Source organism: Galeopterus variegatus, unplaced genomic scaffold (genome assembly GCF_000696425.1).
Source record: "Galeopterus variegatus unplaced genomic scaffold, G_variegatus-3.0.2 Scaffold1037, whole genome shotgun sequence".
NCBI classification, from domain to species: Eukaryota; Metazoa; Chordata; class Mammalia; order Dermoptera; family Cynocephalidae; genus Galeopterus; species Galeopterus variegatus.
The window spans coordinates 453,449-466,702 of NW_007727148.1; the positions used below are offsets into that span (position 1 = coordinate 453,449).

At 50.9% G+C, this 13,254-nt stretch overlaps 1 protein-coding gene across 1 annotated transcript in view; it reads left to right on the forward strand.

Annotated features, from left to right (window-relative positions):
• Positions 1–7,219: 7,219 nt before the first annotated feature.
• Positions 7,220–13,254, forward strand: part of MEOX1 (mesenchyme homeobox 1) — a 21,731-nt gene continuing 15,696 nt past the window's right edge. The window contains exon 1 of the mRNA XM_008574391.1: positions 7,220–8,084. Coding sequence (XP_008572613.1) covers positions 7,616–8,084 — 469 coding nt within the window. The 5' untranslated portion in view covers positions 7,220–7,615. The remainder of the gene's footprint in view (positions 8,085–13,254) is intronic.

Sequence of the window (13,254 nt, forward strand, 5' to 3'; positions counted from 1 at the left end):
AGCTTATTATCCATATCAGGCTGTGTCCCCCAAGGAAGCTAGCATGTTTATGGGATGACAGGGTTTGGGGGTGGTAAAACCCTAGATCTGTAATTGGAAGCCCTGACTCCAGACCTTTTAAAGAGTGTGACTTTGGCAAGTCACCTAGCCTCTCCAAGCCCCAGTGTCCTCACCAGTAAAAAATGGATTAATGCCAGCTCTGCTCCCTCAGGTTATTGACAGAATCAAATAGATAATGGATGTGCTTGCAAATGTCACGTTTATGCGAATGAGATGTACTTAGGAAACACCTGAGAACTGCTTGGTAAGATCCCTGGGTCAGTCAGCTCTGCTCCCTCAGGTTATTGACAGAATCAAATAGATAATGGATGTGCTTGCAAATGTCATGTTTATGCGAATGAGATGTACTTAGGAAACACCTGAGAACTGCTTGGTAAGATCCCTGGGTCAGTTGGCAAAACTGCTGGCTTGGCCAAAGAGCACGAAACAGGCTTCCTGGCCCCACAGTGTTCCCAATTATAACCTGCACAGCCCTGGATAAGTCACTAGGCCTCCCTGGGCCTCAGTTTCCTCATCTGTAAAATGGGAAGTGGGAGACTAGGAAGAGATCAGAGATTGCAAATTGGCAGTCTGAGAACCAATCACGCCCATAGGCCTCTTTTAATTGACTAGCAGTGTTGTAAATTCATTGCCAACATTTAAAAATGGAGATTGCCTATAAAAAATGTAGAATTATGGCTTCTCTTTAAAAATGGAAAGATTTGGTAAAACTAGGACCATGTTCATGCAAAGCAAAATTAGCCAGTGCCAAGTTGGGCCCCAATCCCTTCCAAGGTGTCCCAGTGTCTCTCTCCCAGCCGGCTTCAGTATCTTGTGTTCACTTACCTGGTCCCCTGTGGGTTCTGGACCCCTAAACTGAGTGATCTTTAAAGCTTTAGACATTGAATCATCACAGATCCCCTAGGGATGCTGGCTGTCTTCCTCGGGGAGGGAGAGTGACCTGGGACCTGCCCGGGGCCACCGTTCCCACCTGGGCCCAGCTAGGTGGGGCACATTCCTTCTGCAATTCCTAGGCTGGTGGGCAGAGAGCAACGTTCTCTGAAGGAGACTCCCCCACAGCCCTCACAGCCAGAGCCCGTAACTCACAGCTGCGGTCACCCGCATGCTGGTTTCTGTTTTAAAAAATACTGCTGGATAAACAGCAAGGGAAACCCGAGCTGTTCCCACACCACATAAATCCCCAGTTTGCTGTCCTATCTGGTTAGCTGGTTTCCCCAAATAATGGCACTGCTGCTTCGAAAGCAAGGATCTGGAAAGGAGAGGCCCCGGGAAGTGGGCGGCCTGGGAGTCTCCCAGGCTGGCTCCTGGCCCAGGCACGGTGGCCTCCCTCCTTCTCTGTCAGCACTTCCTGCCCAGGGACATTCACCTTTGTCCTCACTCCCTCCACCTGGGCGCCTTCCCTCCTCCCTGCTCCCTCCTCCCCTCTGCTTTGTGTCACTCAGAAGTCCACCAGGGGAGGCTTTCCTGGGGGACCCTGGGCTCCTCCAGCCACCGGGAAGCTCACAGCCAAAGGCAAACCTACTGGACTCCCATAACTCCCCCTGGGAGGCCTCCTTTAAAGTTTCCTCTCACAGCTTTCTGTCAAAGTGCAGTGTCCTGGCTCAAAAGTGAAGGCCAGAGCCTTCTCCATCCTGAAAAGTTTAGCCTTCGATTAGGGTTGCCAGATTTAGAAGAAGAAGAAAAAAAAAGACACTCAGTAAAGTTTGAGTTTCAGATAAACAATAAATAATTTTTTTGCCTCAGTATGTCCCAAGTAGTTCGTGGAACCTACTTACCTGGGTGCCCTGTATTTCATCTGGCAACCCTACCTTAGCTCCTTTCCTTGAGAACAGGTTCCAACGGGGAAGAAGAGGAAAGGATTTTTGGGGCCACCGAGGTGCCACTAGGATGCATCTTCCAGCTGTCCTCAGCTCCATGTGGCCAAGTAAGTAGTTCTGGCCACTAAGTCTAAGGGCAGGACTTCCAGAGAGCCTCCTTAGAATGGGCCAGAGACATGGGAGAGTCCCACCCAGCAGCCTGGGTAGGAGGCCGCAGGTGCTGCGGGGAGCGAGGTAGAAAGGGGCAGCAGCTGGGTCCCGATGACTCGCAGGAGCTGCCATCCCAGCCTGGATGGTCGCCTCTCAACTTCCTTTATGGGGGAGAATGATAAACTCTGTGTGTGTCCCCTTTTGTTATTTTGAGGTTTCTGTTCTATGTAGCTGACTCCAATCCTGACACACACACCCCTGCCCCATCCTTGCCAGGGACGCCATCCCACACCTTTGTGACCCAACGTGACTCTAACTCCTCAGGCACAGATGCCTGGAAGGTGCCCACTTGCTGGGCACTGAGTATCTATACCGTGTCTCTACAGTGAGCCTCCACTTTGCAGTTGATGAAACTGAGGTCATGCGACCTGCCAGAGCCGGGTTTCGAATGCAGGCTGTTCTGGGTATTACGTTTTTCAGTCATCTGTCTACAATCTCGGTAGCAGATAAATGACGGTCAGCACCAAAATTTTAAAAATATATACACAAGATACTGTACCCAACAGATATGTATAATCAATTGTTTCAATTTTTTAAAAAGTGGTTTCTTGCAGACAACATAAAAAATATATATATATATATATATGTATACACAGGAGAAAACTTTTTTTGTCTTTTTTTGTGTCCGGCAACGGGATCGCAACCCTCTGTGCTGCACCCGCACCTCGCCCAGCCAGCGAGCGGGAACCGGTCTGCATGTGGGATCCGAACCCTCAGCGGGAGCAGTGCGCCACCGGGCCGGCCCCACAGGAGAAAACTTTAATCTGCGGAATTTGTCTCCAGTAGCTCAGTGTTTTCTGGGATTTAGGTAAAGACCCTGTTATTGGGTCCCTGGGGTGGCATGTCTTGGCCCCAACTTGCGGGCTTCCCAGGGGCATCTGGGATAACTGTAAGGACTGTGTTCTGTGTACTCAACTCTGTCTCATAGATCACACTATTGGAACCACACAAAAGCCCTGCAGGGCAGACTGGCAGGCAGTAGTAACTCTGCTGCCTCAAAGCCTTCTGAGAAACAAACGACATGCATATTTTTAATAAATCCTGGGCCCAGTAGTAAACATCCTAGTCCACAGCCATTTCCCACATTCAAAATTTGTGTCTCCTGTTCCGTCCCTCAGGATCTTGCTAGAGAAAAGGTGTCTTGTGTGATTCACCTATTCTACTATTGGAGTGGATGCTAATGGCTTCCTCTGGTCCCCTCTCAGGTGGCATATAAGTATTTCACAGGGGCCTTCTGACATTTCAGGAATCATCATCATCATCATCATCATCCAGGTGTTGCCACCGTCTGCCAGGCTATGATGAGAGCTTTCACAGATCACGCCCCTCACTCAAGTCATCTCTCCCCACTTCACAGATGAGAAAACTGAGGCTCAAGTGATCAAGTGAGTTGCTCAAAGCCATTCAGCTTATTAATGACAGAGCTGGGATTTGAACCCACACCCTCCTGATCCCCAAGGTCATGATCTTGACCCTTGTGTTATGTCGCCATAGCAGAAGGTATTTAGGGGCTAGAATGGGCCATCTTCACCCTCCATCGAAATGTGGCTTGTCCAGGGGTTCAGAATAGTTAAGGGAAGAGAAGGCATGACGATTCCCCGTGTGCACCACCCTTTATTGCCAGCCAGCTCTTTCCTCAGACATCAGTTCATTCATTCTCAAAACCACCACACGAGGCTGGTAGTGTCGACTCCATTCTGCCAGTGAGAAAACTGAGGCTCAGAGAGGGAATGCGACTTACCTGAGACCACACAGCTGGTGAAAGGCAAGGCCACCCCTTGAGCTCGGGCCTCTGCCTCCAGGGCCTCCCCGACACCGGCATCTCCAGGCACAGGTGGGTGGGGTGGCCGAGCACAGGAGCAGGCCCACCATGCCAAGGACACGCCTGCATGTCGTGCACACGGGAGGAAATTCCAAAAGTTCTTTGCCATGGCTCAGGTGTGGCCAAGCCCAACGCCACCCTCAGGGCCCCTCAGGGACCTGGGCCTGACTCACGTTTTCCCTCTTCCTCCCCCTGCTATCACAGCAGCAACCAGGAACCGGGGGACCCTCCCTTCCTGAAAATGCTCCCCTTGGCTGCAGGGCCACAGGCCATTCTCTCCAAACAGCCCCTTCCATCCATCTCTGTCTCCTGGGCCTGCGGGGCCTTGAAGGGGAAATACTGACTTTGAGAAGGTTAAAGGTGCTGGTGCCCGGCCTTCATCTAACAAATGGGTCGCCTTGAGGGGAGGGACTGTTGTTGTTTTTTCCTGGCCTCAGAAGAGGGGCCTGTCAGGAAGATGGAGAGGCCTGCAGGCCCCCGGCCGCGCCCCACGGGGTGGCTGATGGACGCCAGCAGCTGCTGGGGCGCCGGGTTCCAGGGCCCCATGTTCTCAGCACAGGACACCCCACTGCGCCCCTCCCCGTGCCCCTCCTGACCTCTCCACCCACCCCCCTGTGACCCAGGGCCCACCCCTTCCAGGGGCAAAGGGCCAGGCTGCTGGGCCTCCCTGGGATGGGGTCCCTGGGCCAGATGTGGAGGCCCGAGTGGGAGTCCGGTTACAGCCTGCAGGCCCAGGCCCCGGGAAGGTGTTCCTAGGGAAGCCAGCAGGCCAGATCTTCCTCCCAGCCTCCCATGGATTCCTTCCAGAGCCCCGCAGCATAGAGCCCCAGAACCCCTCAGGGCCGTTTCTGAAGAATTTCCTCAGTGTTCCCCGTTCCCATGTTCCCCCTTCAGAATCCCTGAGGTTAAGGAGAACCCAAAGGAAGGAAGCCACGTTACATACTCTGCCCTTCACATAATGATTTCATGTAAAATTCACAAATATCTGCGGGGCAGGCATCTGGGTTTGGGTCCTGGCTCCACTACTTCCTAGCTGTGTGACCTTGTCCAGGGTTACACAGTGTCTCTGTGCTTCAGAGTCTCCTGTTTTGAAAAACAGAGACGATGAAAATAGCACTTGCCTCAGGGGGCTTTTGTGGGGACCCACTGGGGTAATGTGTGTAAGGTGCTAAAATCAGTGGGTGAATGTCAGCTCCGACTATCATCCCGGAAGCACAGAGAGGTGAAGTGATTTATCCCAGGGCACACAGCTGGGAAGTGGCAAACCCAGGATTTGATCTCAGCCCTAACCCCAAACATCACATCTCTTCCTCTGCATCTGGCCTGCTCCAGACTGGAAAGCCGGACACTTGAGGGCAACTTCTGGTTCTGCCTTTTCTTAGCTGTATGATTCTGACCACCCAGCCCTCTGTCTGAGCCTCAGTTTCCTCACCTGCAAAATGCAGACCTAATTCTTTCTTTACCCACAATAGGAGAGTTACGAGGTCAGTGGAGCATTGTGGGTGTAACAGCTCAGCCCTGGACAAAGCAGAGAGATGAGTCTGGTTTGTGGCTATGACCCCACCTCCTCTTTCAGTCTACAAAGCCCTAGCCGCTCGTTCCAGAAAACGTCTTTTCATGAAGAGTGTGCGTGCACACACACACCCCCATCAGTTACAACTTTTCCTGCCCCCTGGGATGTGTCTCTGACCGGACTTTCTGGGTTAAAGGGCAAGTTGGGGCTTCTGCACAACCCCGGGTCCCCTTGCTCTCTTCCCATGTCTGCTGGCTTGGAGCATCTCCGCACCCTTACCCTAGGGCCCCTCCTCCAAGCTGCAGAGCTAAGTAAGATTGTGGCTATGACCCCACCTCCTCTTTCAGTCTACAAAGCCCTAGCCGCTCGTTCCAGAAAATGTCTTTTCATGAAGAGTGTGCGTGCACACACACACCCCCATCAGTTACAGCTTTTCCTGCCCCCTGGGATGTGTCTCTGACCGGACTTTCTGGGTTAAAGGGCAAGTTGGGGCTTCTGCACAACCCCGGGTCCCCTTGCTCTCTTCCTATGTCTGCTGGCTTGGAGCATCTCCGCACCCTTACCCTAGGGCCCCTCCTCCAGGCTGCAGAGCTAAGTAAGGCCCACGGGCCCCTCCTCAGCGAACCCTGGGTGTCTTTGGAACCAGCCAGTGGAGACATTGCTGTTAAGGTCCACACCTGTTTCTGCCCTGGTCCCACTTCGCTGGGCCGTGGAAATACTCAGTGGGAGAGGAATTCTTGCCCTTGTGTGTTTGGAACTGCATCTCCTGAGAGATGACATGAACCCTCCAGAGAGACCAGCAGGGCATGGCCATGACGTAGACTGACTGACCCATTGAAATGGCACTTGGGCTGGCCATCCTGTGATAGGCACCAGCCAGGAAGACCCGTGGGACTGTTTACCAAAGAGAAAGAACTCCTTTGGGGAAAGAGAAGCCCCTGATTTCTATTTCCATGCCCCAGATTCCGTGGACGCCTCAGCCTCTGGGGGCCAAGAAAGGGAAGCAGGTGGGTAGAGGTGAGGAGGGCAGGGAGCAGGTGGGGGGGGGGTCTGAAGAAACTTCAAGGACCTTATTTAAGAACTTGCCTTTGCTGTGGAGAAAAATGACTTGACACCTCTCTAGAGAAGAGTGTGGCTAATTGGCATATAAGCTGGAGGTTGAAGAGAGGAAGGAGGAATCTGATTTTTTTCTAAGTTACTCAGAAAGTGACAATGTCACTTTGGACAGAGAGAAATTATTTTTTTCTGGAGTGTGTCTTTCTTTATACTACAGACCATAGTGGGCCACTGAGACTTGCAAAAAAGATTTCATTTAATCCACCTTCCTCCTCTGCAGGCAGCAGTAGAAGGGCCTTTAAATCAAATGCAATCACCAAGCTTGTCTCTTACACTTATTCTCTGCTTCGCTCCCTGGAATTTGGCATTTGATGGATTCTGGATCTGACTTGAGGTTTTTTCCAAATCCAAGACGTGGGGAATTTTGTTAACAGTGCAATAAAAATAACTTCATAGTGTTACAGGAGGCACATTAAAGACGGTGTGTGTGCTGCTCTCTGTCCTTAAAATTAAAAAAAAAAAAAATACAGACCATGTTTCTTTAAAAGTCTCCATCTGCAAATCCCATTAGATGTGCATATAAGGTTTCTGATGATTAATAGTTGCCTGCTCGGGTTTTGGTTGGAGGGGATCTTGTGTGTGCGAGTTAACCCCTCCCTCTCCTCTCTCACATTTCACTCAGAAATTTGTCACTCTCTCCTCACCGCAGGATTTAAAAGTGTGTCTCAGCAGCCCTGGTCCAGCCCTCTGCAGGCATTTGCTTCAGGCTCCAGGACAAGCTCATCAGCTGGTGCGTCTGGGCTGGGACAGTGAAAATGTTTAGTGTCATCAGCGACAAATACACGTACAAGGGACCCCAATAGGCAGGCTGGTGTGTTGGGGGGCAGGAAGCAAGTAGTGAAACCCGAAATAGGTGTGCACACGCACGTGTGGGTAGCTGGCCACATGTGTGTGTACTTTAAGGAGAGACTTTAGCTTTGGTTTTTGTTTTGGTTCCTGGGGTGAATTTTCTATTGAACTTTTTCCACTCCTATTTAATTTTTCTTTTCTTTTTTTTTTTTTTTTGCATTTTAAAAAATTTGAATATAAAAAGTGTAAAGAGTGAAAACTTTGAAAGGACTGAGACGTGGACAGCAGATGGATCCTGTGGCCAGCAGCTGCATGAGAAGCCCCCACCCCCCAGCCCCCATCTGGGGCTGCCTTCGAAACCCCCACTCCGAAGGCAATGGGGCCTCAGGGCTACCCCACTACCCTCCAACCCCATTCTCCTTCCATCAGAAACCAGACTTCCCGGCGACAGCGACAGCAGCGTACCCTGACTTCTCAGCCTCCTGCCTGGCAGCCACCCCACATAGCCTGCCCCGGGAGGAGCGTGTCTTCACTGAGCAGCACCCCGCCTTCACACAGCCCCCTGACTGGCACTTCCCTGTCTCGGAGGCCCGGCACAGCCTCAACCCAGGTCCGGCTAGGGGCTCCAGAGAGAGGGGGGCCAGCAGCCCAGGCCTGGTGGACGCCACGGGAGGCCCAGGCGAGGACTACGGGGTCCTTGGGAGCACTGCCAACGAGATGGACAAGAAATCATCCAGACGGAAAAAGGAGAGTTCAGGTAGGTGGCTGAGCAGCAGCTGTTCATTCCTTTACTGTGTGACCTCGGGGAGGTCGTTTGCCCTCTCTGAGCCTACGTGTCCTTACCGTGAATTTCAAACAATAATATGTAACCTACCCAAATGCAAAAGACTAGACCAGTTCCCTTTGGGGTTTCTTCCACTCAGAGTTCTAGAATTCTCTGGTGATGGGGACTGTGTCTGTGTCCCCCACATTCCTGGGCCCCAGGAAGGATGTGCCAGCAAGAGAATGAAACAGGATTAGCAAAGATTTGGAGGACGTGTGGGATGGAGCCTCTGGGTGCAGATTGACAAGTGCTGGAGAGGGGCTTTCCTGAGTCCAGGCTGCCTTGGGTTATACGTCTCTCCAACATCCTCTGGTAGATTCCAAGTCCCAGAGCCACAGGGCTTGTCTCCAGGGAAGTCAGCTGAGACTGAGGCTCAGAGGGTTAGGAGTGAGGCTGGGACCCTGGGTGGCCACACAGAGCCAGGACCCTACATCTCCAGGAGCCTAGAGGCAGAGAAGCAGGCCTAGGGCTGGGAGAGGCGAGACAAGAGGTGAGGGGGAGATGGAGAGCTGAGACTTGGGGCAGACTGCCCACGAGGTTTCACTCTGTGGAGCCAGGCTATGCCCAGGCCAAGGGGACAGCTCAGCATGCTAAGGTCTGGCTGACCCCCAGGGAAGGCAGCCCTGCAAGGAGCCCTCCTGAGGGATCGCTGGCCTTGGGGGAGAGAGGCAGGCAGGTGAGGGCCAGCACTGGGCCTCAGAATACAGTTTAAGCCCAGCTCGGTGCTGGAGCCCCGGAGGCTGGGGGGCTGGCTTGCTTGTTAGGATCCCAGCTAAAGCCCTTCTCCCCTGATGGTGGGGACCTGTTGTTCCCTCACCTCCCCACGAGGCCCACTTCTCTCACTGCCTGTCCACCTTTTGTCCCAAACAAGGCCGTGGCCAAGCCTCCTGCCGCCGCTGCACTACTGTCCTGACAGCCACCCTGGGGGAACGCCTGTCTGCCTGAACCCATAGAAGACCTTGTCCCGGGGCAAACCAGGGACAGGCAGAAAAGGCGGGAATAAACCAACAAATGGAAACACTTTGTGCTGTGCTTTACAAAGCACTTTCCACACAGATTTCCTGAGTATCTGCTCGTTACCCAGCACCCTGGATGCAGAGCTGCATAAGGCAGCCTTGCCCCAAAACAGGTCCAAGTGAGAGGAAGAAGAGGGACGTGCTCTGAAGGGGAGGTTCAGACGTTTAAGACGTTAGCTCTTTTAAGTCCCACGAGTTTGTAAGGTGGGGACAGCAGGTTTCATTAGTATCTTCATTCTATACGTGTGGAAAAGGAGGGACTGAAAGTTTGAGGGAAACTCTGCAAGAATGAGCCCCAAAAGAGTGACTAACTCACCTCAATTTGCCAGAACTTTTCTGGTTTTAGGATTGAAAGTCCCATGTCTTGGGAAGCCTCTCAGTTCCAGGCAAACCAGCAGAGTTGGTCACCCTAGAAGTGAGCTCAAACCCCACTGTCAGACCCCAAATCCCATACCCTTCTGTAGATTTCAAGCACAATCTTCATTTTAAAATGATACGTGGTCTCCAAGAATGAAGAAGCTCCTTGACATGCTCACAGTGGATGACGATAACCACAGTGTCCCCTCCTGCTGCTAACTAGAGGGGCCTTTAAAGCCCCGGCCACTTAAATCCCCATTGGGGAATGAACTATTCCGACCCCTGGTCGGAGATTTGCTGAAAGAATTGGGCACTTTCTGCTTCTCCTGTTCAAGGAACTCTCAGCGACATGGCTCTGTGCCTAGCTGAAGAGCTCTCCCCTCCGTGGCGCCTGCCACCGTCACTGCTCCATCTCTGCCCTCATCTCCCATGGCTGTATCCAGCTGCTTTCCAGGGAACAGAAAGCCAAGGGCATTAGGAAGGGAGGAGCAAAGCCAAGAGCCTACTGCGCTCAGGCAAAATCTGTTATCATTTCGAGTTTCAGCAAAACCCAGATGCACCGAGTTTCCTTTTGGCAAGTGGCCGATGGCACTGCCTTAGAGTAAACACACATGCCAAGCGTTGACCGCCCCAAGAGCACATGGCCCCCCTCTGCTCAATGCCCAGCATGCTTCTGGTGGAGGGAGGGTCCCATCCAGGAGGGCCCCTGGCTCTCCCACCAGGTCCCCTCAGGAGCAGCAGGGCAGGAGGCAGGGCACAGCAAGCTGACTTTCATTGTCATGTGATTCCAGACCCACTTTCTGTTCATCGTGGAGATCTTTTTTATTTAAAAAATTTTTTTTATTGGAACATAGCTGAGTGTACATATTTGTGGGGTACAGCGTTGAAAATCAATACTTGTGTGCAATATGTGACTTCATTGCCTGTTGCTTAAGTATTTGTTTAGAATTTAACGGTGGGTAGGAAGGAGGCAGGAAAGATCAGCTTCATAAGAGCCTAAAGAAAGGGGACAGTGCTGAGCAAGGATTACTATCAGCTCCAGGAAATCTGGGATTCAGTTCAGAAGAGACAAACCCATAAAGAACTCCCCGTTTACCCACCAATCCTGCGTCACTGTTTGGATCCTCTCTTTATTTAAAATGTTGATATTTTGTTCATCGTGGATTTCTTTTTTGCACTAATTTAGATTTTTTTAAAAAAAACATTGCATTAAAATATTATTTATCTTGATTAGGGAGGTTTTTGGTGCTGCTTACGTTTGGCGCTTACCATGAGTGCCTCCCATGCCTCACCCTGGACCCGGCTGAACCATCTCTAGAAGGTCAATCAGTATTGATCAGAAATGTGTTTTCTATGGTGCTTCACAGTTGGGTGGACAGGCTGCAGTGTCACACTGTAACTTTTGGCTGCATGACTTTGGGAAAATTTTTAACTTTTTGCAGCCTCTGTTTCCCCAGCTGTAGAATGGGAATATAACAATAGCACCCTCCATATAGAGTCTCTGTGAGGGTTAAATGCAGTGATCCGTGAGATTAACACTGTGCCGGGCACATAATAAGAGTTCACTAAGTAGCCGTGAATGGTATTAGGCCCATATTTCCTGGACCTGCCTTCAGAACATAGGGTCTGACAAATATTTCTATATCTATGCAAACAGTGGGATTTAGTTGTGCCTGGCAGATGAATCCTGTACTGGCCGGCCCAGGAGACTCCAGTAACTGGAAACTGGTTCTAAGAGGAACATTCTCTGCTCTGCCTTCTCCTTCCTCTGCCTGGAAGCCGGAGCTGATTTGCTCAAGAAAATGATCAAGGAAGCATGGTCCCTGGCCCTCCCCCACCCTAGAACGTTCTGTTGGTTCACAGCACAACATTGACTCAGGAGACCGGTGCAATGTTATTTTACCCAAACCACTCCCAGCCCCTGCCCAGTGGGTGTTAAGACCCCTGCTGGCAGGGACAGCTGCGAGGCCACTAGTGTTTCCCCCCAAACTGTCATTGCTACCATGGTCGTCTTTAATTTATGGGAACAAGGGATGTCACGGTGATTTCCTGATGGGGTTCAAGGGAAGGTTGCCTGTGATCAGCCTGGCTGCAGGTGAATCGGATCTCCCGCCTGGGAAAGCTGCCATGCTTGCACGCAGCCCAGCTCTCGCTCTCACGTCCTCACTCTGCTGAGACTCGCCTTTAATCAGACTCGATTCATCCCATGCTCGTTCAGCTCCAACACGTGTGCTTCCCCAGGGCTCGTTCTGCCCCGATTTCTCCCCTGCAAGATCTGATCTCCGCTGTAAACTCTCAGATTCCCCAGAGGTTTAAAACTCTCCGCAAATTGGCCCCACCCTGGCCCTGGTCCACCTGATTTCCCTCCACGGGCCACCTCGCCGTCCCCTGCAAGATCTGATCTCCGCTGTAAACTCTCAGATTCCCCAGAGGTTTAAAACTCTCCACAAATTGGCCCCACCCTGGCCCTGGTCCACCTGATTTCCCTCTACGGGCCACCTCGCCCTTCACTCACCCTGCCAGCAAGCCACACCAGTGGGCTGGCCTTGCAAACACAGCCTGCATTTCCTTCTTCCTCCTGCCTGACTTTGCACAGGCCTTTCCCCTGGCCTGGAACACGCTTCCCTTCCCCCACTCTTCTGCCCGTTGAGGTCCTACTTACTTGAACACCCAGCTTCTTCAATAGTATTTCTTCCTTCTTTTTAAAATTTATTACTACTTGTAGACAGCATCGTATCAGTGAAAACTACAATTGAGAAGCTTCAAATTATAGTGTCTGCTAGAACCTGTGCTGATTTTCTAACTACAGCTCACAACTTTATAAAGGAACTTTTCCTGAGATTTCTTACCATGGAACATTTTTTATTTGAAAAAAAATTTTTTTTTTTTACTGTGGTCAAAAACACAAAGCTTGAACTTTACCATCGTAACCATTTTTAAGTGATACAGTACAGTAGTGTCAACTATATATACACTGTCATTCAGTAGATTTCTAAAACTTCATCTCGAAAAACTGAAACTCTAAATCCATTGATCAACTTCCCTTTTCCCCTTCCCCCAACCCCTGGCAACCATCCTTCTACTTTCTAAGAGTTTGCCTATTTTTAGATACCTCAAATAAGTGGATCCACGCAGTATTTGTCTTTTTGTGAGTGGTTTATTTCACTTATAATTTCCTCACGTTTCAGCCACGTTATAGCATATGACAGGATTTCCTTCTTTTTGAAGGCCGAATAATATTCCATTGAATGTATATACTGCATTATCTTTTCCATTCATTTGTTCATGGTCATTTAGGTTGCTTCCACCTCCTGGCAACTATGAATACTGCTGCAGTGAACATGGGAGTGCAAATATCTCCTTGAGATGTTATTTTCAGTTCTTTTAGAGTTGCTGGATCCCATGGTAATTCTAGTTCTAATTTTTTTTTTTTTTTTGTCCTTTTTGAGACCGGCCGCACCGCGCTCAGCCAGTGAGTGCTGTGAGCGCACCAGTCATCCCTATATAGGATCCAAGCCCACGGCGGGAGCACTGCTGCGCTCCCAGCGCTGCACCCTCCCGAGTGCGCCACGGGCTCGGCCCCTATTTCTAATGTTTTGAGGAACCTTCACACTGCTCTCCACAGCTGCTATATCATTTCACATTTCTACCAACAGCGCACCAGGCTTCCAGTTTGTCCACATCCTGGCCAATACTTGTTATTTTGTTTTTTTTAAATGATAGCTATCTTA